Raw genomic sequence first — 27,787 nt, forward strand, 5'->3', positions numbered from 1 at the left:
TGATGTGACCAGATACTTCTGTTCACTCATATGTGCTTCACTTTCTAATTCAATTGCTTCTCAGAATGTGTGACCACCTATTAGTTGAATGTGAATATATTTTGCCATGCAACAAGCATCAAACGATAATAATGTCTTTTATTTAACAAAACCTATGTTGTATAATACAAAAATTGAAATAGTGTCAATATACATGTGCAATACTATGTTAGCTACTGCATACAGAAGTATATATTTTATCTCAAAACATGGCATGATTTCTATTTCAGATGCTGTCTCCTTATTATCAAGTATTTTTGCTGAAGGAATCAAATGTCAGCAGACATGCAAGTATCTTTTCCATAGATGCGCATTTAAATAAGATGAAACACAGCCAAGTATTGCGTGCACAAGCTGTGAAACGTCAGCAGCTCCAACAATTTATCATTCAGTCTGCAAGGAAACTGATGGCTAAATATTCAACTCCAATGCCATTCTTCTGTCCCCAGGCAGATGTGTGCTTGTGTGTTTCCAGGGAGGAAAATGTACAATTGAGACTACTCTATTGTGTAATCACATTCCAGGGTAGCAAAGCACAATATCTACCATGAAAGCTAGAGCTATAAAGATATAACGTGGGGGTTAAAGAAATAAAAATGTACAGTCTTCAGGTAAGTATACTCTGTGTTGCTATACCAGAGATGAGCGAGTTCGGATTTTTGGAATACCCCTGAACCTCAGTGATCCGAACACAATGGAGCCAAGGTTTGGGGTGTCGGATTCCAAAAATACCAACTCACTTATCTCTAATATATACTATGTTGCAACAAAACTAAATTAACATATTCTGCTCTAAATTATGATATAATGTTTAATTTAAAGGAGCAGTTAGTCCTAGGACCAAACTAAACTAATGGCTGTACTATGATTAATTTATAAAATATAGGTAATATACGCTATTCAAAAAATAAAAAAGATATACAAATATTTTTTGTTACAAATATATATTTGTGACTATTGATATCTCTGTACTAGCCAAATGTTTGGTAGTGGTCTTATTATTTTTACCTTTTGAAAACCGTTGTATATATATATTAATTTTTTTTAACAAATAATGAAATGCATAAACAGTTTAATAAGATAAATGGGAAAAACAGTAATTAACAGGTAAGGGTAGAAGTTACTCAAACCTGAAGAAAACAGAAACATTTGGTTTCAAAGTAATAGATTACGGAATTATTATAATTCATAGTAGAAATTAATAATTGTTCAGTGATTACGTAATCTACAGTATGTGCTCACTACCAGAACCCAAGCTGTTCTTCTGATTTTAACTCCTATATTACAAACAGTTATTTCATGAAGGAGAAGAAAAAACATGGTTATAGTAATGAGGGACTTGAAAGAGTAAGTCAGAGAACCTTAGCCATTAATTCACTTTCAAGCATACAACAGAGAATAATGTTGCTGTAATGCTTTATTTAGTAAGTAATACAGTGTATCTGCTGAGCTAGCAGCATTAAGATGTACAATGTTTATTGCAATGAGGTCTTTCAGAGCACTAGTTAAGCACATAAAGTGATATTCAATCCATATTAACATTGTTTGAATACACTAAACTATTTTTATAAAAAGCAAATTAGGCTAGAGCACTCATTTAATGAAAGAGAAAAAAGGACATTTAGCAGCCGAATGCCTTGCATGGCAATTATACATAGACCTTATTGTTCTGCTATTTTGGTTAGTGAGAAATCAGTTAAACGTTGCCTATTGTTTACCCCAAGGGCGACAGTTTTACATTTGAAGAGTGATTGAAAATGTCGGGGGCTGCTCTGCCATAATTATTAACACGCCCACCTGTGCCATCATCAACATTTTCCACTTCCATCACCTCTGTGTTGATTCGGCCTCGGAAAAGATAGCGAGGCCCATCTGTGGACACTTTGCTGTTCTTCAAACGCCTTAAAATGAAACAAAATCAAGATAATTGCTCTGGAAGAATATAATGCATGTATGTTCAGTTAAAAAAAATAATGAATAATGTTAACTCTATTCTTGGAGTGTGTGATCACCGTCATAGTCAAAAGTGGCACTTATATGTTGAAGGTTGCAAACTACTGTAAATAATTCCTGTTTTAATTATATTGAAATGATTCACATGGCTATTTGAAGCTCAAGCGTCTATCTTGTTGAGTGTTTGTTTTAATTCCTAGCACAAAGAAGCATATTGAATTGAGGTCACAAAGTGCATCAGATATTAACCATGGAGGAAATATATCATTTAAATTCATTATCGCAAACGCTGACTGTAAATCTAGATTGTCCCAAGATTAGAAAGATCATCATGGAACATGTGCTTACAAAGCACGTAATACCACTTAGGTCGCCTACAGAAGTAGGGGCCTATTCTAGTAGCCTTCATTAAAAATAAATTGCTGAGCTGGTTATGCCGCCAGTTTTTTGAGCGTTGTTATCAGGGTATCAGAAAGCCTAGAATACCTGTGATAGCAAAATGCCCAAAACTGGAGAGGAGCGGCGACGTGATGTTTGCCTCTCTCTAAAGGGCTCACCCGGCGATATGCAGCGATCTGGCCCAGCTGCATAGAGAGCTGCACAGAGAGAGCTGCCTCTCCCTGTGCATACCTAAGCAGCAATCCTAGCCTTTTAATGAAAATTGTAATACTATTATATGTGAGCAGGGGGTCTCTAGAGCAGAACCGCGTTGATTTCAGGTACGGGTACCCCCTGCTTCCCGAGATACAGGCCCCGTTATGGGGTGCCGGTATCTCCTATGCATTTAAATGTCTCGCATCACATGACCGTGGGGGCCTGTATCTCAGGAAGCAGGGGGTCCCTGGACCTGAAATCAATGCGTTTCATATCTGGAGACCCCCTGCCCATGAACAATAGTATTAACATTTTTATTAAAACAGCTTCATTACCTTAGTGGCTAGTCTAGCCTCAATAGCCTGTTTATTGGGGGCAGAGTGCGTGGATGAAGGGGGTAGTAGCCCCAGGGTGGGTGGTTAGGCCTGCTGAGAAGGTTGTGGGAGAAGTTAACCCCTTCACTACCATAGCGGTGGAAACCACTAAGGTAATGAAGGGGTTAACCAGTCCCGCTACCCCCCGGAAGGCCTTAACACCCACCCTTGGGGCTACTATCCCCGTCACCCATTCTCTCTACGCCCAATAAACAAAAATAAACACAACAACCCTACTATCCACCTCCTCTACCCCCAACCCCCCCCCCCTGCCCCAAGACATACAGTACAGTAATGGGCAAAATTACTATTATCCAAATATGGATAACAGCTCATTTGCCCATTCAAAATCAAACATTAGACAGCCAGAATAAATAAAGTAAATAAAACTTTCTACTTACCCCTGCCATGATGAAGGGCATCACCATCACCATACTCCAGGTCCATGTCCTCCATTGGCAGCAAGAGTACAAGAAAAAAATACAATCTAATGGCCCCTAAACCTTTATCACCTTAGTGGTTAATAACCACTGTAGTAATTAAGGGGTTAACCCACCCTACCCCGCTACCCACCCAGGAGGCATAACCACCCAACCCCAGGACCACTGTACCCACCCTCTGTCCATTTATTGGCACAGTGGTACATCATACCCATACAATACGGGCATGATAAGCCACTATAGCACTCAATGGTCATCCTAATACAAATCATTAAGGCCAAAAAACACAAGAATAAAATAAATTCACAAGCACCTACTATAAAGACCCCAACAATAAAAGAACTAAAAAGTCTAATAGTACACATGAATAAAATGTATCTATCGCCAAAACAGATTGTAGTATGGTCTGTATCCAAAGCCAGATACAGTAAGATCCCTGTTGTGGCGCACCGCAGACCTTTATATTATAAATGGTCAAAGTTGGCAAAAAAAGGGGGAAGTGTATTTAAAATCAAATTTATTCGCATTCATATGCAACATTTAAAAGTAGACATAGATATGTCTATATGTTCTACTCTAGTCACCTAGCAGGTGCTTATACATAGATGGTAGTGACTATGCCAATATAATGTTCTTGGTCCTATATATTTCTCTCTTATTCTGAATATTAGAATTCGTGATCATTTACAGATTGTCTCTGGTGGAGATAGTACCACTCCAGAGGTTTAGGTCTACCAGGATGAATATTCAAATAGTTTTAGTTATAGTGTTATAATAATTGTAAATCTGCGTCAGGGAGGGGTGTTGAGTCTATAGTTCCTTGCAGAGGATATCACAATGCCATTGGCTGGTACGTCTACAGTATGAATACTTTGAAAGTGGCTGTTACTTTTGATCATGTATCAGTTCTAGGTTCTACAAGTATCTTGTGTGTATACTTGGTTAATAGGATACAATGCAAGTACAACGCTTGATCCTCTGGTTGTTAACTTTGTGATAGCATTGTGATATCCTCTGCAAGGAACTATAGACTCAACACCCCTCCCTGACGCAGATTTACAATTATTATAACACTATAACTAAAACTATTTGAATATTCATCCTGGTAGACCTAAACCTCTGGAGTGGTACTATCTCCACCAGAGACAATCTGTAAATGATCATGAATTCTAATATTCAGAATAAGAGAGAAATATATAGGACCAAGAACATTATATTGGCATAGTCACTACCATCTATGTATAAGCATCTGCTAGGTGACTAGAGTAGAACATATAGACATATCTATGTCTACTTTTAAATGTTGCATATGAATGCGAATAAATTTGATTTTAAATACACTTCCCCCTTTTTTTTGCCAACTCTGACCATTTATAATATAAAGGGATCTTACTGTATCTGGCTTTGGATACAGACCATACTACAATCTAGCATCCATCTCCCTGGCAGCACGCGTACTACAGTAGGAGTTAGGAGCAAGGTCCTCTTCATATATTTACCTATCACCAAAACAGCAAAGGAATTAAAATTAAATTATTCCAAGACATAAGAATACAATTAAATAAACATCTAACCAACCAATTCAATCAATAAAAGCACTAGCCAACAAATCAACTAAATAAATAAAAGCACTAGCCAACAAATCAAGTAAATAAATAAAAGCACAAGCCAACAAATCAATTAAATAAATAAAAGCACTAGCCAACACATCAATTAAATAAATAAATAAAAGCACTAGCCAACAAAACAATTAATTAATTTAAACTGCTAACCAACCCTAAAATGTACCAAAAACAAGCCACCCGAATTCCAAACAATTTAATCAAAACAATAAACAGAAATAGAAAAAAATAATAATTAATTTAAAAAAAGCATTTGCCAAAAAATGCATTGCCTGTCACTGTATTTATCTGTACCCTAAAAGGGCACAGATTAATACATTAACAGTCAATGGGCAATGAAAAACATAAAAATAAATAAATACAATAAAAAAAACCTGGAAAAAAACAATTACATACATTCAATATTTATCTTACCTTTAGAAGTCTTCTCCCTCCGAATCCCGGTGTATCAGGAAGCTCTCAACCCACGACGTCATCCACTTCAATCTGACTCCATCCTCTTTGAAGAACAGCATCAGGTACACAAATCTTCTTTCTTTCATCTTCTTTCTCCTTCTTCTATCTTCATCTGTCATTATTTTCTTTTTTTATTTACCCTTCTTTCTTCTTTCTTTCAATCCAAAACCCCATGGTAAATCCAAAACGGATGTTGCCACATCGAGATCTTCTGCTAAAATGAGACGTACAGGTCCAATCTGACTGGACGCTGCATCATGTGACAGGCTTTTTTTTTTTTTAATTGATGTGACGTCATCTCCAAGGGAGGTACATCACATCCTTAAAACCACATGGCTATTACACATGGTATTACAACCAATGGGATTTATGACAATCCCATTGGCTCCTGTACCATGTGATATGTTCCATTCTAAAAAGGATGTGACCTCATCACTTAAAGTGATGACACATCCTTTTTAACGAATGGAACATATCACATGGTACAGGAGCCAATGGGAAGATGAAAGAAAGAAGAAGATTTTTGTACCTGATGCTGTTCTTCAAGGAGGATGGAATCAGATTGCAGTGGATGACGTCGTAGGTCGAGATCTTCCTGATATCTTTCTGATATGATTCGGAGGGTGAAGACTTCTAAAGGTAAGATACATATTAAATGTACTGTATGTAATTGTTTTTTTATTGTATTTATTTATTTTTATGATTTTCATTGCACATTGACTGCTAATGTATTAATCTGTGCCAGGGTACAGATAAATACAGTGACAGGCAATGCATTTTTTTGCAAATGCTTGTTTTCTATTGATTGTTATTTTTTCTATTTCTGTTTAATGTTTTGATTAAATTGTTTGGAATTTGGATGGCTTGATTTTAGTACATTTTAGGGTTGGTTAGTGGTTTAAATGAATTAATTGTTTTGTTGGCTAGTGCTTTTATTCATTTAATTGATTTGTTGGCTAGTGCTTTTATTGATTGAATTGGTTGGATAGCTGTATATTTAATTGTATTCTTATGTGTTGGAATAACATAATTGCATCTGTTTATCTTTTGCTGTTTTGGTGATACATACATTTTATTCATGTGTACTATTAGGCTTTTTAGTTATTTTATTGTTGGGGTGTTTAGGTGCTTGTGTATTCCTTTTATTATTGTGTATTTTTGGCCTTAATGATTTGCATTAGGTTGACCATTGAGTGCTATAGTGGCTTATCATGCCCATATTATGATGTATGATGTACCACTGTGCCAATCAATGGATAGAGGGTGGGTATAGTGGTCCCGGGGTAGGTGGTTAGGCCTCCCGGGTGGGTAGCGGGGGAGTTAACCCTTTAATTACTACAGTGTTATTAACCGCTAAGGTGATTAAGGGGTTAGGGGCCATTAGATTGTATTTTTTCTTGTACTCTTGCTGCCAATGGAGGACATGGACCTAGAGTATAGTGATGAGGACACCCTCATCATGGCAGGGGTAAGTAGAAAGTTGTATTTACTTTATTTATGCTTGCTGGCTAATGTTTGATTTTATAATGGTCAAATGCACTATTATCTATATCTGGATAATAGTAATTTTGCCCATTAATGTACTGTATGTGTTGGGGGGGGGAATTGTTGTGGGTAGAGGAGGTGGGTATTAATGTTGTTGTGTTTTTGAATGTTTATTGTGGTTAGCGAGGATGGATGAAGTTGGTATTTGGGCCTTGGTGAGTGTTTATATCTACCGGGTGGGTAAGCAGAGCAGTTAACCCCTTCATTACCTTAGCGGTATTAACCGCTAAGGTAATGAAGGGTTAACTCCACCCATAACCCCCCTGCAATGCCTAAACACCCACCAAGGGCCAATCGAGGCTACTAGAATTGCACGAGTTTCAAAACCTGCAGATACGTGGCTTATCGCCGCTCACCCGATGATGTGTTTTGGACGGCAGTAAAAACATGGTGGTTCATGCCTTTATCGCCCACTTATCAAGGTTTTTGGAATAACAGTAGGCATTTTGGCCGAAAAGGCCTCGATAAGTGGGTTATCGAGGCTAATAGAATAGGCCCAGTAGTCTCTGTAGTGACTCTGCCCCATTGAGAAATATATCCTAGTATTACTCAGAATATCACAGGATTTAGCAAAAATATTGGCACATAACGCAACAATTTGTCGAGAAGGCAATATGATTTGTTTTCCTTCTTCCAGATTAATAAAAAATATCTAACAGAAACTCAAATGAGAGATGCAATATGCTGTGTTTGCAGACTCCTTAAGCAGGTTCCAACTCTGTGTCTCATTAGGAATACAAAGATGCATGTGTTAACGGCTAGCCTTCGGCTTTGCGGAGCCCAAGGCGATATGTTGGCAGTGGGGAAAAAGGGAGAGTTACCTAGATGACCAGCCCTCTTCCGGCAGCATCGCAGCATCATGTCACGGCGTCATGTAATGATGCTTTGACGCTACAGGAGGTGGCCCGCTTTGGAAAAGTTAAGAGAACACACAACCCCCGCCCCCACCTACCTTTCTGATGGTCCGAGGGCCCTGTGCTCCCTCCTGTCAGTGCCGGGATCCTACTTCCAATCAGAGGGGGGAGCTGGAGGAGGGGGCCCCATGCTCCCTCACCCAGCAAGGTCGGGTGAAAGTTGGATTCTGGTGCTGACAGGAGAGAGAGGAGGGAGCACGGGACCCCTGAAGGCTCAGGGCCTTGCTTGTCTAGCCCTATACCCCCCCTCCAAGGACTACTAACTCTATAAGTGTGTGGTGATGAGGTTAGAAGTGGTAGGGGATAGGTGTAGTTGCCCCAGGGTGGGTGGTTAGGCTCCCCAGGTCGGTAGTGGGAAGGGTCAACCATTTCATTACTTTGGCGGTAGTAACCGCTAAGGTAATGAAGGGGTTAGACTTTCCGCAATCCTCCTGGTAGGCCTAACCACCCAGCCTGGGGCAACTACGCCTTTCACCAATTCCCTCTACCTCCTACAAACCAGGTACTTTGGTTTAACCCCTTCATTACTTTAGCGGTTAGCTTTTATTTTAATTACATAGTATTGAAGCAAGGGGTCTCCGGAGCTGAACCACATGAATTCTCCCACATCACGTGACCTGGACATTTAAATGTGCAGAGAGATACCAGCACCCCATACCGGGGAAGCTGAAATTAATACTGTTCAGCTTCGTAGACACCCTGCTTCAATCCTATGTTATTAAAACAAATAAAAACAGCCCGAATGCCTGTTAGAGATGTGCAGGGAGAGTGACTGATTCCTTCTATTCTTACTGCGCAGCTTTTCCAGACTGGTAGCCCGGTAGGCCTCGGACATGATGACATTCACAGTGCTGAGCGGCGCTGACGCTCATACTCTCCTGCTCAAGCATGAGATTTTTTGTGTCCCTGCATGAACGTCAGCGTGCGCACTTGTGAGCCGGGTGGGAGCCGGGCGGGGGGCGGGGCTAGCGCGCCACGTCACGGCGCCGACGTCACGGACTGCCATTGGATTTTGGTGGTCACGTGACCAGCCCTGCGCTTCCCTCAGGAGGAAAACTTAAATTGTACTGTCAGCTGCAATTCCAGATGCCTCCACATGCCTGCGGAAGCGTGCGGAGGCGCCGTCTAAAGCCATGCTCATAGGGATGATGTTTCCCCTCAGCGTGGCTCAGCACGGTCTTTTTGACCATGGCACTGGCCGTAGGATTCATACCGAGGGAGTCCCATTCAGAAGCACAGACCCACGTTGTGTTAATCCTGATAGGCAATTAGTCTGGTCACAGAGATTCTGCGAGCAGGCAGTTGTCAGGCAGCTGCCATCAGCGGTTTCCTGGCCGACTACGCGACAACCCATCTGAGTGCATCTGTAGTCAATCTGATGTAACCTCCTTTGGAGCCGGTTAAGGAGCGGCTCACTGAGTAAAGACACCGACTCTGATAACAGCAAATTGGCTCCTTGTGACCTTGAGAATGTCCCTTTATCTCCCTGTGCTCCAGGCACCAAAATCATAGCTTGTAAGCTCTATGGGGCAGGGACTGTGTCTGTAGAAATGTCTACGTGCTGCGTACTGCGCACTATACTGTAATTGTGAAGTGCATTGAGTCCCAATGGGAGAAAAGCGCTATACGAAATGAAGTTATTATTAGTAACCTCCTTTGGAGCCGGTTAAGGAGGGTTACACATGTAAATGTAGGTAATTTAACATAGGGAAAAGGGGAAAAGTGTGCATGCGGCTTGTGAGTGAACAATGTACTTGCTTTTTCAGATTTTAACTTGAAATTTTATTAACAATGTTGTCAGCAAGTTATGTTGTTATCAATATCCTTTATTTCCCTTAGGAAATCCAGGAATGTATGTTATTTATTAAAAGAAAAGTTGAGGGCCAAATCCACAAATGCAAACAATTTACATTGTTTTGTAATTCACTTGAAGAAATTTCCATACCAGTTCCTCAATATTATAAACCACACATGATTTGGAATTGTAATAGCTACAGTTTAATTAATATATTAACCATGAAACAAATTACCTTGCAAGGACCAAATTCTGAGCCAGCAAAAGGACATACTTTCTATGGCTGATATGATCACTGCACGCCTTGCAGGTAATACATATAACAGTGTTTCCCCAACCCGGTGGGAGATTTGGTCATTACTATGGTGTGTGGTGCATATACCTGCTGGCAACAGGAGGGCTGAGTCATCCGCCAGTGGTATTGGGGACACAGGACTAGGCTGCTGGGGTTCATACCCTACATACAGCTCAACCCCGTTATAGCGCGATCTGGTGCCTGCAGAGCGAGCTCGTGCAATCCTGCCTGCTTTTAACACGCCGCCGCTGGCTTGTTCCCGCCTTCGCCGCCGCCTCCTGCCCACCGCCGCCGTCAGAAGTAGACATATGGGGGGAGGGAGATGCGAGATCCGGGGAGGGGGATTAATGTGAGATCCAGGGGCTGGGAGAGTGATGTGAGATGCAGGGGGGGGGAGTAGGGGAGGAGTGATGTGAGATGCAGGGGGGTGATGTGAGATGCAAGGGGGTGGGTATATGAGGATGATTATGATGAGGGGTGCTGGAGGAGATATGATGATGATGATGATGATGATAATAAGGGGTGCTGGGGGAGATATGAGGATGATGATGAGGGGTGCTGAGGGAGATATGTATTGGGGGATGGGGGTCTTTTTAAAATGTATTGGGGTGGTGGGGCTCTTTTTAAAATGTATTCAGGGGATAGGGGTCTCTTTAAAATGTATTCAGCCGGTGGGGGAGTAAGAGTGAGATGCAGGGGAGAAATACATTCGAGGCGGGAGGGGTGAGAGAGAGAGATGGAGGGGAGAGAAATACATGGGTAGAGGGTGGGAAGTAGAGGGGGAGAGTGAGGTGTGAAATTTTGTGATTTACCCCTGTCAAACCTAATATGTATCAGCCAGATAGGGGTTCCTCGAGATTTTTCTTAATACTGCAAGGGTTTCTCCAAACAAAAAAGTTGTGAATCACTGCTCTAACACCTACCTTCCCCTCAACCCCCCTCATCCCTCCTTGTAACACTATTGGGACCTGCTGTGTGGTTGGACAAAACTCCACACTAACAGCCTCTAACATCCACACCCCCAAACCCAAATGGGATCAGCTGTGCGACCACCCTGAGGCACACCCCGTCCCACAATGAGCAGCCACTTTACCTTTTTTTTTCAACATCAGCTCTTAATCCCTCTAGATTGTAAACTCTCCCAAGCAGGGCCCTCGTTACCTTCTGTATCTGTTTGCGCTTGTTAGTCTTTATTTGCTATGTCATTCTGCTTATGTAATATACATAGCTCTGTACCCCATTGCACCACAGTATATGATGGCACTTTACAAATAAACGATAATAATATTAAAAAGACGTGTTCCCACTTACCTATGCTTTCTTTTGCAGTACACTAAAAGATTATCAAAGAGAAAGAAAACTCGTTCCTGGATATTCCCGGATGAAATTTTTTGCAGGACTCCGTGCATTAGTATTTCAGTGCAAGTATCAGTTATGTTTGAGCCCTAGCAAAGAAACCAAAAGTAAGACAAGGTGTCCGTTACAGTAGGTCAAGAATGTGGCAAGGTTTTATTCGTTCAGATAACAAGCGGGCCACAGTTATCTGCAAGACATTTTTTTTTTTTAAATAAATTGTGAACTTTCCATTATTTCATCCTTGTTAATCTTTTTTTTTAGTCACACACCAGCAACAATTATTGAAGACTATCAATGGTTAACAGTAATTGTTAATAAGAATTCAAATAATAATGGTTAGTAATAATTTTTAACCTGTGACGCTATTAGAATGTATGTTTGGAAGACTAGACTAGCAAAGTGTTTTCTTCTATATCATAAAACATTGGTACGGTTAAAGCAGCAAAGCATGTGAAATCTTATATGGGTTTTTTTTCTAAATAAATCAGTTATGTATTATTATATAATACTGGATTTTTTATTATTATTCAGCCCTTAATGACATTTTTAAAGCATCCATTGATTTTTATAGCAGGTTTTAGCCCACCTCCCCAGTTGTGATCACTTGTTGCCACTATTCCCAGCAGTTTAGGCTGTACACGCTAACAATAGATAATGTTACCTTGGTAATATAAGGATACATTGTAGCTGCTGAGTTACACTGGCTGAAGCAGCCACTATGTTAGTAACACCATAAGGATAGTACCGATTTATAACAAGAGCACCAGACGGTTGCCAGCTTAGGTAAGAATGTAGAATTATACATTGTCACATGCTTTATATATACCAATAATTTAAAAACTATTTAAAAAAAGAAGGGAATGTAGTATTGCTACTGTAACTTCCTGGAAACCGTATAACCGTTCTAAACTATGCTAGATACAGAATTACTAACATCCTCTTGGATTATTTGTAACTAGCTAGGGGGAAGGGAAAGGGGGGGGGGCAATAGACAGCACTCTGACTGAGATAAATGTATGGAGTTGCAGGGTGCACGGAACAAAAGGCGACCCTTATTCCCCTCTATAGTACTAACACATCTATGCACGTACCAGCACTTACTGTCTTGTAGCTAAATGATCTACTGACTACAAATGTCATGAAGATAAATAGATTTAATGACACTATAAACAAACCGGAATGAAATTAAATGCGTTTGCAAAAAAACAAGTGTCACAATGGGAATGTCTCGGAGTGAGGGGTGGGGGGAAAAAAGAAGGAGAAGGGGAAAAAACATGAAACATCAGGAAAAAACAAAAAAGGAGAACAGAAAGTATGCTAAGGGGGGCGACGTTTCAAGGGACTACCTCTTCATCTGGTCTATTTCCCCTGGTCCCAAAGGGTCCCAGAGGTACTTCCCTAAGCCTTCCTTCCCCTATCACAGGTCAAATCAGACACCCCAGAAAACTGCTAGCAATCATAAAGTATAGGCTGAACAGAGCTTGCAAAAAGGCACCAGCAGTCCACAATAGTCAATGCAAATAGTCAATGAAAACAGCAATCAAACCCAGCACTCTACAGAGCACGCAGAGCAGAGCAACAGAGGGTTTGATTGCTGTTTTCATTGACTATTTGCATTGACTATTGTGGACTGCTGGTGCCCTTTTGCAAGCTGTGTTCAGCCTATACTATATGATTGCTAGCAGTTTTCTGGGGTGTCTGATTTGACCTGTGATAGGGAAAGGAAGGCTTAGGGAAGTACCTCTGGGACCCTTTGGGACCAGTGGGAATGGGCCAGATGAAGAGGTAGTCCCTCGAAACGTTGCCCCCCTAGCATACTTTCTGTTCTCCTTTTTTGTGTTTTTTCCCTGATGTTTCATGTTTTTTCCCTTTCTCCTTCTTTTTCCCCCCACCCCTCACTCCGAGACATTCCCATTGTGACACTTTTTTTGCAAACACATTTGATTTAATTCCGGTTTGTTTATAGTGTCATTACATCTATTTATCTTCATGACATTTGTATTCAGTAGATCATTTAGCTACAAGACAGTGAGTGCTGGTACTTGTATAGATGTATTTGTAACTATCTAGCTCCACTTTTTTATACTCTGATATTTTAAATATTTTCTTTTTAATTTTTTTTATAACCTAAATGTTTTATACTATCATTAGATATGTCATCTTCTGAACATATCAACAGTTGAATAAGAGCAAGTGAAAAAATACAGACTGTTGCAGTAAATTGGGTAGGAAAAATGTGTGTTGTATTCTGTATATCCATCAGCCACATTGAAACCCAGATCCACAACTCATCACACCAGCTCTCCCACACAAAACGCACAGCAAACCAGGTAGCTCAAATAAACACAATCTAAAAGGTGTATTAGTCAGAATGATTTGATGTGTTTTGAGGGAGAGGGCATGTGTATTTCATAGTTACATAGTAGATGAGGTTGAAAAAAGACATATGTCCATCAACTGAAACCTACAGTATGTTACATTTAGTCAGATACTTATCCAAAATCCTATAGGGAGAAGAGATGGCTCAGTGAATAATAACATCTGACTGTAAACAAAGGGCACTGAATTTACCAAATCTGGTACAATTCCCAATGTCAGCTCCTTGTGAAATTGGGCAAGTCACCTTATCTCCCTGTGCCTCAAGCACTAGAAACATAGATTATAAGATCATCTGGGGGAAGGCAAACACAAACGCCAGTGTAATATCATGTCTTTTTTTTTTATGGAGTAGTTCCCAAAAATGTACTCCATTTTCAAGGTGTGGTCTTACTTATGTGTTTTATACAGTGGAATAATTATGCTACTTCACCTGCACCCATACTTTTAATGAAAAATAGGATCTTATTTGCCATTGCAGATACTGCATGACATTGGGCACTATTGCCAAGCCTGCTGTCTACAAGCATTCCCAAATCCTTCTCCATCAAGGATTGACCTAATTTTGCCCCATTTCATTTGTGAATTGCCTATTTTTTCTTGTTTCACACATAACCTTACATTTATCTGTATTAAAGCTCATCTGTCATTTACCTGCCCAAGTTTCCAGTCTCTCCAAGTCCTTCTGGAGAGAAATTACATCCTGCTCTGATTTTACTACCTTACACAATTTAGTGTCATCAGCAAAGATGTAGAATTTGCTCTCTATTTCAATCCCAGTACCGATCCTTGTGGTACTCTACTTACAACTTTAGCCCAGCCTGAAAAGGTAAAATGTATGACATCTCTCTGTTTATCATTCAACCAGTTTTTAATCCAGGTGCAATATTTGCACCAAGACCAATATCCTTTATTTTGTATGCTAATCTCGTGGGGCACCGTATCAAAAGTGATTGCAAAATCTAAGTAGACCACATCAACTGCATTACCCTGGTCTAAATTCCTACTTACCTCCTCAAAGAAACTAATAAGTTTAGTTTGGCAAGAACTCTCCTTCATAAATCCTTGCTGACTATTTCTAAAGAGCGCGAAACGCATCAGGGGTACTGCCTTATGCCACCCTCCATGCTGTCACCCTTTTTCCAATAAATTGTTTTTAATCCATTTGGCTTGTGCATGGCCCCCGTTTTTTGCCTGCTGTGTTACGTTTTTTCCAATCCTGGATTCCTCTATGGCACCATACAGCCAGAAGCACGCCTCAGAGGAGAGACCACACAGTGAGTAGCCTAACAGGTCATTTGTTGGCTTACATACTGATATGAAGATGACACACTCCATTCAGCTCTAGGGGTACTTGTTCCCGAGATACAGGAGGAGAACCAGTCACTATTGCCAGTTAGGCCACTACTGGCTGCATTATCCCCTGTAGCAAGTATATATATATATATATATATATATATATATATATATATATATATATATATATATATATATACATATATATATATATATATATATATATATATATATATATATATATATATATTATTTATATTTTTATATATATATATATATATATATATATATATACATACATATATATATATATATATATATATATATATATATATATATATATATATATATATATATACCCCAATCTATAAGCTTTGAGGATTATAGATTTCATTGTTTTTCATCATTATTCTCACTTCTCATGGGTTTCTCCTAAAGCAACTAATTACAGCTTTAGTCATATGCAGTTTATGCCCAATACTGGATAGCACTGGTTCAAGAACTGTGTTATATCTCTTTCCCTTTTAAATACAGACTAAAGTTTCTGAATGTCTCTCTGCTATATCATCCTGGATGGCCTCCGCCGACTTAAACTTAACATGGCAAGAACAGAGCTCCTCATACTTCCTCCCAAACCTGGACCTACTACCTCCTTCCACATTACTGTTGGAAGTACTATTATACACCCAGTAGCCCAAGCACGCTGCCTAGGGGTCACACTCGACTCCTCTCTCACATTCAAAAGGTAGCTAAAACCTGTAATTTTTTCCTCTGCAATATTACACAGATACGCCCTTTCCTCTGTTGCTCAACTGCTAAAATTCTGAGACAGACCCTCAATCTCTCCCATCTCGATTACTGTAACCTCCTGCTGTCCGGCCTTCCTGTCTCTCACCTGTATCCCCTACAATCTATCCTAAATGCTGCTGCCAGAATCACTCTACTCTTTCCTAAATATGTCTCAGCGTCTCCTCTGCTGAAATCCCTCTTGCTGGCTTCCTATCAAATCCCGTATCACACACTCAATTCTCCTCCTCACTTTTAAAGCTTTACACTCTTCTGCTCCTCCTTACATCTCTGCCTTAGTTCCTCGCTATACACCATCCCGACTCTTACGTTCTGCTCAAGGATGTCTTCTCTCTACCCCCTTTATATCTAAAGCCCTCTCCCGCCTTAAACCTTTCTCACTAACTGCCCCACAGCTCTGGTATGCCCTTCCCCTCAATAACCGAAGAATCACCCTTTCTATCCACCAAGACCCACCTGCTTAATGAAGCATATGAGTAGCTCCATGGCTAATACTATACACCTCATGCATAAATCTTGGCCCCTTGCAGACGTACTTACCAGAACGCCCTCCTACTGTCTCTGTACGTTCTTTCTACCAACCAATTAGATTGTAAGCTCTTTGGAGAAGGGACTCCTTTTTCTAAATGTTACTTTTATGTCTGAAGCACTTCTTTCCTTTATGTGTTATTTGTATTATTTGTTATTTATATGATTGTCACATGTATTACTGCTGTGAAGTGCTATGTACATTAATGGCGCTATATAAATAAAGACATACATACATACATACATACAGTATAGTCACCACATCTGCATCATGTCAATCTTGTGGTACTAAGCTTGTAGAAATGTAACGTTTGGCTATTACTGAACGTAGCTCGTTAGGAATTCTTGGATGCATGCCATTGGGGCCAGGTGCCACCTATTGACGGAAGGTGAGTAAAAGGAAGGAGACATGTTTGCTCTCTAAGTGGTATGTCACTCAAGTTTGAAAAGTTGGGAGGTCTGGTATTGTTGGACCCTCCAGCAAGGAAGGGGTTATGTTTCAGCAGATGGTAAGTTATTACCTAAATCTTATTGATAATAAACAGAAAACCACAGCACATTGTTCAGTATGGGAATTTAGGCCATGCTTTGATCCCCACTGATTCTAAAAATAACGTCTTTTTCTTTGTTGCTTACATAGCCAAGTCTTGTGCTAAACGTTTCCTTCTGGTAGGAAATCTTAAACAACGTTGTCTCTTCATTCTATTCCTGAGGCTCAGCTGAAAACCAGATGTTTATTTAATGAAGCCGGAGTTGGTAGTGTGCTGAAGTTTAAGGGGAACCATCTAAAGGATTTGTTAGCTTTGAAAAAGGATGCAAATTTATGTGGTGTTAATTTATACACTGGGAATTGTAGTCACTTCCTGTCTGGGAGGCACAACATCAGCCAACATTTAAACAAGGTACTGTATGCAAATGCTAGCAGAAAGTATATTAAGTGAATGTTGTTATACTATACTACAGTAGATGGTCATCATTGTGATTATAAGTGTTACAGTTCATGTAATCATTCTGGCATATATGGAGGCCATTTCTTTTTTATATTCAAATTACTAAATGGAAGACTTTGTTAGCTAATGTGACTCTGGATAAGTCAATGTATTGACCTGTGCCTCCAATAAATACATAACAACAAATTGTAAGCATACACTGATTGTAGCCTTAGTGAAGATTAATGCCATCAAAGACTAAAATGACACTCAAAATTGTAAAAGCCAAAACACATTCCAAGAGGTGTACAAACCTTTTGCATAAAAATGCAAAAGCTGACAATGTTTGTGAAAAATAAAGCAAAGATTTTTTCATTTTGCCAAAAGAGAAATATTTATATTTAAATCACCTTGTTTACATGTTTACATCAGCTTATTTCCACAGAATCGATGTCTCGCTCTCCATATTTCAGGGTATGGATTTTTCAGTCTTGCAAAATGTTGTTAAATCCTGAAGCATCTAAGGGGCCTATTCACTAAACTTTGATAAGTGACTTAAGGCTGCTAGGTGCACTTTACAAGTGATTTTGCACGTGTGATGATAACATGTCTTTTTGACTAGCGTTTTCACTCTTGCTCTGACAAGCCATGTGGTAGCTCAAAAAAGCATGAAACTCACATCTTTTACCAGTAACTGCTATTCACAAAACTCCGGGATACAAATCACGGCCCCTCCCCATAGCTTCCTTTAAAGAAGCAAAACATCTGAAATCTTATATGTATTTTTTTACATAAACCAGTTCGGTAGTAGTAGATAGTAGTCACTTTTTTCAATTCAACTCTTAATGCCATTTTAATCCATTTTAAAGCATAATTTCATTTCTATAGCAGGTTTTAGCCCACCTCCCCAGCATTGCAAGATATTTGCAACACTTTCCTGTTTGGGATAATATGTTGCCAATTTTCCCAGCAGTTTGAGCTGTAAACTGTAACAATAGATAATGTTACCTTATACGGATACATTGTAGCTGCTGAGTTACACTGACTGAAGGATTGATTTAAACTGAAAGGCGGCCATTATGTTAGTTCAATGCTAGAGCTGGTGCTCTGAATAGCAGAAGTTGTGAGTTCTAATACTGTTAGAGCTGACACTGGTACCTCCTTTATCACAAGGGTGTTTAAATTGATTGGTCTTAAGGATGTATTTTAAGATGTGTGGCTCATTTGAATATTTTTTGTATAGATATTAGCATATCTCCCATGGTACTTCAGGTATGTTTATATTTCAGCACAGATATGTCTCCCTAAGTTATTTGGAGGTAGGTTTGAGGGGACATACAGTATATACATCTGGAGATACCTATTAGGTAAGCATCTCCTCCATTGTCAAGCAACTATAAACTTGTGTGATATGTTAGTTTTTTAACAAATGTTATAGAAAATACGATTTACTTTAGTGAATACCGGTTTTACACAAATGTCATACCGTGAGGTAGGAACACGCAAAAACATTCGATGTTGCCATTAATTTGTCGACGTTTAGTGAATAGGCCCCTAAGACTGATATTGCAAATTCTTTAGCCCTTTAAGGTTTGGCTAAATATTTCACAAAAGCATGAAACATATTTGGGACTGTTTCGCACATCTGTACACATTACCATTATTTGTGGTTCAGGTTTCTTTTATTGTTCCAGATAACCACTCACCCATCACTATCACAACTAAGTTCCTATGGCATTAATTTAAGTAAAGTGTTGCATACTCTTCAACAGCGGTGCACAAACTGGGGGGCATGCTATTAACTGCGGGGGACGCGGGGTTTACAGAGGCCCTGCGCGCTTCCCGAAGGCACATAATTTAAGTGCTGGGGAAGCGGCGAAGGCCTCTGTAAACCTTACTTACCTTGGTTTAGCCGGCATCTAGAGATGTGTCGCCATGGCAACGCGGCGTCAAATGACACCGCGGGGTCATGTGATGTCGCATTGCTATGGCAACGTGATGTAATGATGCCCAGATGCCGGGAACCACGATAAGGAGGAGGGGGGGGGGCGCGGAGAGCAGGAAGCCGGCAGGGGGGCGCAGGGGAAACCGACTGCGCTCCCCTGCTCTTCAAGACTCTTGGTCCTTATTAACATAAAAGGTGACAATGGTATTGATACAATGCTTCTTCCAGTTTCCTATAATAGTAGTCATTTGCTCTCAAACAGTATTACTACAAAATGTAACACAATGGGGAATCAGCTTAACGACATATTGAATAGGTGCCAGTGAGTCCTGGAAATGCTCACAATCACATTACATGGTTCAGAAGACACGGGAAATGAAGGTAACTTTCACAAGTCTTTGAGACATGAGTCTGAGATCTGTTAGGATCAGAGGCAAGCGTTGTAACCGTTAGGGAACTCTCAATCCGCCCAATGAGAAAGCTTTTCATTTATAAACTATGTAAAGGTCCTACAAACGTCTCAACATATTTAAATGCTGAGTATGTATCACAATCATCATAACAAACATAGTTTCAAGTCCTTGAAGTCCTCTGACAAGGTGTTTACAATGTAGCGAGAGGGTAATTTTAAACATGTCTCCAATCTAGTTCCAGATTAAACATTATTTCATTTTTGAAACATTGGCAAGATGTTGGATCATTTACACCAGGGGGTGGCTAACTTTTTTTTCCAAGTGGGCCAATAAATGGGCACATATTTTTGGGAAGGGCCACTGTCCTACTGCCTCCTATATCCGGTTTAAATTAATAGCTAGACCTAAACTAAATAACACCAAAAGTAAGCAAGGATAATTAAAACATTAAAATAGCACAAACATTTTTTATTGAAAAGAGGAAAAAAACTTCAAATGCTAATAGTAATTAAAAAAAAAAAAGAATTTGAATTTAAAATGTCTCAATGTAATTTCTGAACTTTTATTTCAGTTACTAGTTTCTCAATATTAGGATTGAATATCGAGGTTGATAACAGAAGCAAAGTTCACATAAGCGTCTGTCAATACAGATCTGTAATTATTTTTTAACAAAGTTCATTGCTGAAAAATGTCTGCTCACAAATTAAATATGGGGAATGATGTAAATGTAATTTTTATTTCATTATTTAAATTGATTTAATTTATTTAATGTTTTTACTTGTTAAAGAGGTTATTAACATTATGTTGGATAGAGTTGCATGTATTATAACTCTCTGGTGAAAGCCTTTCATATCAAACCTATGAAAAAAACAATGAAAAATAAAAACAAATCACGTTTTAGAAACGAGGTGGATAGAGATCAATAAATAATAGGTGTCATAAATAAATAAAAGTGTCATTAACCTATAATGGGTTTAGAATTACCCAAACAAACGCTCAAAAATGCAAAAATTGCACATTAAGAACTGGTTCTCTGAAAGAGGAAGCACATGTTAATGAGAGAATAGCACAGGAAAAGCTAAAGTAGGTTTCTTTGTTCGGTTCATCTTGATGGTCTGTACTTGACAAAGAAGCGTGTCCCCAAATGTGTCACGTGTTCCTTTAAACTTTAAAGGATAAAACAGTGAAAGTAATTCTCTTTAAGAGCTATGTTTTAAATCTGCAGTCTATACTGCTCGGATTTTTTAGTGGATATTCCCCGCCCCCGTCTCCATATTATTTGAATGGGGGGGGCCTCAGAGACTATCCATTGTCCCATGACTTTTGAGGACCCCTGATTTCCTACAATATTACATGTTTCTCAACTTCTCCACCTGGTGAATATACTTGCCTGATGGACACAAGATGTCTACTGGGGCCAGCCCAGCCCGTGTGGCGATGAGATTGCGACTTTCTATTGTTGACCATGCCGCCATATTTGTTCGTTTTTTGAGTCACACACCAACACAAAAAGTACAAAATAACTTGCAAACTAGATGGTCCAGAGTGTAGAGAAGCAAGGAGCACAGCTGAAGTAGAAGTCTGCAGGGAGAATCCTGTAGAAAAAATGAATGAAGGGCACAACTCCGTGCTAAAACTGAGGGTGATTTATTGGTGTAAGGAATCCACTACTGGCTTTGACTTTTGCCTTGCAGACCTGTGCAGTTGCAGGCTTCCTCTGGCAATCTATGGCACAGGTGCTGCCTCTCATTGCAGCTTCTGCCCTGTGCTACTTCATTGGAGGAATTCTCACACACCCTCCTCCTGTGATTGGATCTCCGCCCTTTATATTCTAGGCGTTGGCTCTGAACCAGCGCCGAGCATAAACTATTCCTACCTCTATGTTACTGTCTCTGCCACAAACCACCCCAGGCCTCTCTCCTAGCGTTCTTACCTTCCAAGTTCCTGAGTATCCAGAGGCCTGGTCCTGGACGTCTGTGCTGAAGCGTTGTTGCCAGCACTGGCCTGCTGCTATCTCCTTGCAGTGGCCTACCCTGGACGTCTGTGCTGAAGCGTTGATGCCAGCACTGGTACTGCTGCATTCCCTCCTAGCAGTAGCTACCCTTCCTGTCCTGTGGCCTGCCGCTATTCTCCTGTAGTGGCCTATCCTGGACGTCTGTGCTGAAGCGTTGATGCCAGCACTGGTACTGCTGCATTCCCTCCTAGCAGTGGCTACCCTTCCTTTCCTGCGGCCTGCTGCTATCTCCTTGCAGTGGCCTGCCCTGGACGTCTGTGCTGAAGCGTTGATGCCAGCACTGGCCTGCTGCTATTCTCCTGCAGTGGCCTACCCGGGACGTCTGTGCTGAAGCGTGTTGCCAGCACCGGTACCTGCTGCATTCCCTCCTAGCAGTGGCTACCCTTCCTTTCCTGCGGCTTGCTGCGATCCTCTTGCAGTGACCTGCCTTGGACTTCTGCGCTGAAGCGTTGGTTCTACCCGACGCTGCCCTGCGGTGAACTTCGGCCAGCCTGCTGTCTCCTCCTGCTGAGATCGGCGTCATGGGCCGAGGCCGCTCCTCGCGCAGAAGCCACCCCCGCGCTCACGCTCCTAAGCTGAAGCGGGGAAATCCTGACTACCTGTTGCCGAACTCCTGCTTCCATAACGACGATGCTGCCTTCTCCAATCCTGACCCTGCGATGTACGACTACGAACTGCGCACTCCGGATCAGTCTGCGTGGACTCAGGTCGGTGATTATATAACCCCACCTCAGCCCCGCGGTCCGGTCCCGGTTTGTGGCGAGCATCGGCGTAACAATTGGATAAATGCACAGGGACAGAAACACAGCCCACACACCGACATGTTTCGTCCCACGGGACTTTATCAAGGTGTTGATAAAGTCCCGTGGGACGAAACATGTCGGTGTGTGGGCTGTGTTTCTGTCCCTGTGCATTTATCCAATAAATCACCCTCAGTTTTAGCACGGAGTTGTGCCCTTCATTCATTTTTTCTACAGGATTCTCCCTGCAGACTTCTACTTCAGCTGTGCTCCTTGCTTCTCTACACTCTGGTTCTTCTGATCAGGACTGCACGCAGTGGAACTTCGCCTGGATGGATTTCGTATCCCTATACACTCAATGGAAAGGTAATGGGCAGTAGCCCTCATTCAATGTTACCTTGGTCCCTATTTAGGGAAGTGTATATGTTAAGGGGGGTAAGCAGGGTAAACCATATCTGCGGTAGTCGCGCTGACTGACCGCTAGGTCCCATGTTCATGTCCCCCCTTGACCTAGTATTATATATATGCTGGAATTATTTATAGAAGTTCCCATCTACTTATATGCTGAAATACAGCTTGTGAGTCCATACACTTGTATGAGCGTCAATCTCTACGTTTATACAAACTAGATGGTCCCCTGAGGTTTGAGAACAGCAGAGCAGCTGCTCATATACATTTAAAATGAATATATATATTTTTTTTTTAAATAAGGACTGCTGCTTAAATATTGAATTATCTTATGTCTATGTACTAACTCAAAGGAATATGTGATTTGATTGCCAGGGCCATTTTGGTTGCTTCCTTAAATCAAGATTCCTGCAGATATATTGCTATAGGAAATATTGCTTTAAAGATTTACACCATCTTACACTTAGAGACTTGCCACACATTGCAAAAACTGAAGACAAATATAGATTGATATATTGATACAGAAAGAAGCAAGTTGAACATGTCTCCCAAGGGCATCAGTTCTCCAAGATTGCCTTGATACATAGAATCTTCTGTCTGCAAACAGCCGTCTGTATACTACATGATGGCAATTGATTTTTGCTAAACAAAGACAAACAAAATGATGATGGGGTGTATATAAGACTTTAAAGCACAAATCCCACCAAATTAACCCATCATTTTTGCAGCATTGGAACCATAGGGTTCTCCAAGACTGCACCTCTTTATCTTTAGCTCCTGGGACTCACGGTTTTCGAGATACTTACCAGTGTTACTTCCAAGATTTGGATGTGACATTTTGTATTTCCTGGAGGAAGCTTTAAACAACAGTAACTACACCATTAAGTATCTCATTAACTGAGGGGTTCCAGGAGCGGAATAATAATGTGGTTCCAGAGGATTGCCCGGTTCCAATGCAATGGGTACAAATTTCAACAAACTAAAGTGTGTGGAGCATCTTGTACTGTTACATGTGGTCATATTTATGCCCTTTGTGGAGAACCAAATGTTTGCAGTCCACTCCAGTTAAACATGAGGTACCCTATGCTACATTAGTAAAAAAAAAAAAAAGTTACACCTATTTTGTAAAAAAAAAACATCATGAGTGTGAACTCGGGTTACTGCAGGGATGTCGCTTTGTTTTCAATATGTTATTGGTTAAATGCTAATTTCGGAAAGGAGTTAGTGGAGCACAAATTAATTATATGTATTCATTTTCATTTTTCGGCATCTTTTCAAGCAAATAAGGCCCAGATACACAAAAGGGGCGCTAATCTTTAGCACACCTTTACTCCCATTTATTTTGTAGTCCCCCTCTTGGGACTACTAACTAGTGTAAGGGGTTAACTGCCTTAATGGGTTAACCGGGTGAGACACTCTGGTATTGCCTCTCCCCACAATGTGATGTAGGATGTCACCATAGGGAGATAGAAGGGTATATATAGTTTAACAAAAATAAAAATAAACCCTTTGTAAGAGCTAACTCATGTCCCCAGACCCTATCTGCAGCACTGGAGGGATATTCCCATTACCAGTATATAACCCCTAAGTCTCAGGAGGTACCTTATGAGGTTGGCCCTCCATGTCAGTCTCTGGCAGGTTCCTGGGTCATCTGTGTCCGGGAAATATAGGTCTATGGGTGTCTGGATGTCTTGATCTCAGCATAGCCTTTGTGCTCAAGACAGTGTCTGTGTGCAGGCTTCTCTGCTCCCCTTCTGTCAGGCTAAATGTGAGCTAATGAATCTCTCCTGTTTCTCACATCAGACTTTTCTCCTAATCAGCCAGGTGGAGTCTGGTTGATTGCCTGTGTGCAATTAACCATCATGCTGCTAGATTTAGAGGCAGTTTCTCTCAAACAGTGATAAGTCCCTGTTACAGGGCCAATTTGAGATGGGGCAATATTGACGCTATTCAGGACATTATCAATCTAACCAATACTAAGGGAAACAAGCATAAGTACCTCCCTTGCACGTAGGAGTGAGAGCTACCAGGGGATGAAGCACTTTATTATTTGCTGCCAGTTAATATGTCTAATATCAAGTATGTCTTTGTATGGTGAGCCTTATAAATGGATGTGAATAAAACTTTTTTTATACTATAAAAGTTCCTGGTGTCCATCCTTATTCTATCTGCATATCCACACCCCCCGCCTGCACCGACCGAGCACTCTGAAAAGGTATGAGAGACTAAGCACTGCCATGTATATAGCTCAACTCCATGTCTGCCTGTGTAACAAAAACATTTGCTTATCTGCCCTGAAAATCCACTACCTCTATTTTTTATTGCAATCAGTACATAACTATTTTATGAACACTTGACAGAGCACAAACAAAGAAATGAATTCTATTATCTGTTACACTCACCAGAAATTCTGTACATGCTGAAAACCACATATAACTTTAAAGAACAATAGCACATCTATTAACCGGTAAACCAAAAAAAACAAATATTTCTATTTTCTTTTCCTTAAGTTTCATTTCTGAAAACACATTTGGCTGTTCCTTATGTTTACTTTATTATATTAATACTTCCCGTTGGAATAAGACGCCTTATTTTGAAGCATCAGCACACTGTTTTTCACTATACCACATAGGAAAATTGCTGCTACATACAAGAACATTGTGATCGTAATGACTCAAGCAGTGTGTGACTCTACCTCCCATCCTTCTATGTGGGACTGCCATTCTTCCAGGACCTCTAATTTTTCCATCTGCCTCTTGGCCTCATTAATGTTGGAGCATACAGCTTTCATTGCTTGGAGAGCTTCCACCACGGATGCATAGTCACTGTGTTTCTTTGGAGTCCTCTTCAGTAACTCCTGTGAGTACAGTACATTGGAAATTATTTATATTATCATCACATGTTCATGGTTAATGCTTTTTAACTGAAAGCACACTAAACTGAACTGTAAATAATCACAATATCATCCCTTATCCATATCTGTCTATCAAAGCAATAATTGTGATTTATAGAATATATGCAAAAATACAAATCAATTTTTTTAAACAAAAGTCAACATTGATTTCTAATTTTCTGGATTTATCTTTTTAACTTTCTTTCATGTCGCCGTATTTTTACATTTCCCGATAAATTTCCCATATGTATACAGTATCTGAAAATGTTAATAAATTACCAGCTAAAAAAAACAAGTTAAGTAATTGATTTCTCAGGACCACTATTTCAAATAATTTTATTGCTTCTTAAACTTGTTCGCAATTATTTTTCAGGAACACGCTCTCTGATATTAAAGATGATAGGACGATGAACTGATTTATGCAGAACATACAGTACTTTTTACGAGAAATTGTGCTTTGTATTCTCATTCATCAGTTTGATGCAAACCACAAGTTATGACAATTATATTTGTGATGATGAATAATGATAGTAATAAATCCAGCAGATCTTTTATGAAAAAGGAACCGACTTACAAATTCACTGCATCATAAACTTTGCAATTTATTGTAGGCCTCTCTGGCACTGGAAAGGTTAATGCGTGGGTGAGAATATAATTATACCGTCTCTAGGGCATCGATGCCATTTGCATCAAGTGTTGCAAATTGGAGCATCTGCTCCAAAACAGAAGAATTGTGAAATGTTGCCTTTACGTCACTTTGCCACAATGTATCAAGATGCTTTTCTCCAATTTTGCACCGCTTGCATCAGTATTTTTGGTAGGTGTTGGGAAATAACTTGAGATATTCAGCATAATACTATAATATAATGTAGCAAAATCTTGTGCCTATAGTTTCTGCCGGTTTCTTTCTTTTTGCTTTAATATAATCTGCCTGGTGGTGTTAACCTCCGCTCACAAAGGATCGTTATCCAATGGTATCTTGTACATAAGGCTGAAAAAAGAAACAGTATATCCACGTTCAACCAATGTTAAATGTAATTGACTGAGATAGTAATCCTATATTTGTAATGATCCAGAGAAAGTTAAACCAGACAAAAAGAGGTGTGTGTGTGCCGAGCACGCGCATTTTAAGTGAAACTTCTTTGTCTTCTGTAAATGTTTTGTCACAGAAATTGTATTTGTGATGGTGCTGTGTTTAATTAAAAATCAAAACACAATTTCAGTGACAAAACGCAAATAGGTTTGACTTAGAAGGCGCGTGCTCTGCCCACACACAATGTTTTAGCTATTTGCACATCTATATTTATACTAAGTGTGATTTTCTTGAGTGTGAGTGAGTGAGAAAGTGAGTGTGAGAGAGTGTCAGAGTGGGGGGTGACCTGTGGGGGTGGGGAGGCGGGTGACCTGGGTGATTGACTGACTGACTGACAGATTTGGGTGGATGACTGACTGACTGGGTGGGTAACTGACTGGGTGGGTGACTGACCCATCTTTGCAGCAGAGAGATCAGTGTGGGTCAGGCAGCTGATGTCTGGGGTCCTGCGCATGCACATGTCACTGGGCAGGCCTGCGCACATGCGCGGTGCCAGGAGTCCCTGCGCACACATACCGTCAGGTCTGCACATGCACACGCACGCGGCGCTGGCCGCGCCATTACTGCTCATGTGAAAATCAATTTGGGCTTCTGCGCATGCGTGGAGCAGCATGCCCAGCACAGTTTACAGCCTCCTCTGTGCATGAGGTGCCTACAACATGTTTGTGTGTGTGTTTCCCCTCGTTCCCCTCCCTCCCCCGACATCACTGATGGCCTCTTCTGCCAGCAGTGACGTCACTTCCGTTATGGAATTTTGTTGCAACACAAGGGATTTTTCCTATCAAAACTCTGTAGGTGCCAGCAAAGAAGTGTCTCTTCAAAATCAGTGATTAAACATCCAATTATGTCCTTTCTAGAAAGATGTTAAAAATGTTCCTAAATATATCTATTGTATCTGCCATCACAGTCTTCATGGGTAGTAAATTCCACATGTCAACTGCCCTTACTGTAAAGAATCATTT

General features: G+C 40.4%; 1 protein-coding gene across 2 annotated transcripts in view; it reads right to left on the reverse strand.

The window, feature by feature from the left end:
* PREX2 (phosphatidylinositol-3,4,5-trisphosphate dependent Rac exchange factor 2) overlaps positions 1–27,787 on the reverse strand; it is a 330,482-nt gene that overhangs the window by 211,915 nt on the left and 90,780 nt on the right. For both annotated transcript variants that reach the window (XM_075583773.1, XM_075583771.1), the window contains exons 6-8: positions 25,535–25,696; positions 11,339–11,472; positions 1,837–1,940 (exon numbers count right to left, since the gene is read on the reverse strand). In XM_075583773.1, the coding sequence (XP_075439888.1) occupies positions 1,837–1,940; positions 11,339–11,472; positions 25,535–25,696 (400 nt within the window). The remainder of the gene's footprint in view (positions 1–1,836; positions 1,941–11,338; positions 11,473–25,534; positions 25,697–27,787) is intronic.

Source organism: Ascaphus truei, chromosome 2, assembly GCF_040206685.1.
Source record: "Ascaphus truei isolate aAscTru1 chromosome 2, aAscTru1.hap1, whole genome shotgun sequence".
Lineage (NCBI taxonomy): Eukaryota > Metazoa > Chordata > Amphibia > Anura > Ascaphidae > Ascaphus > Ascaphus truei.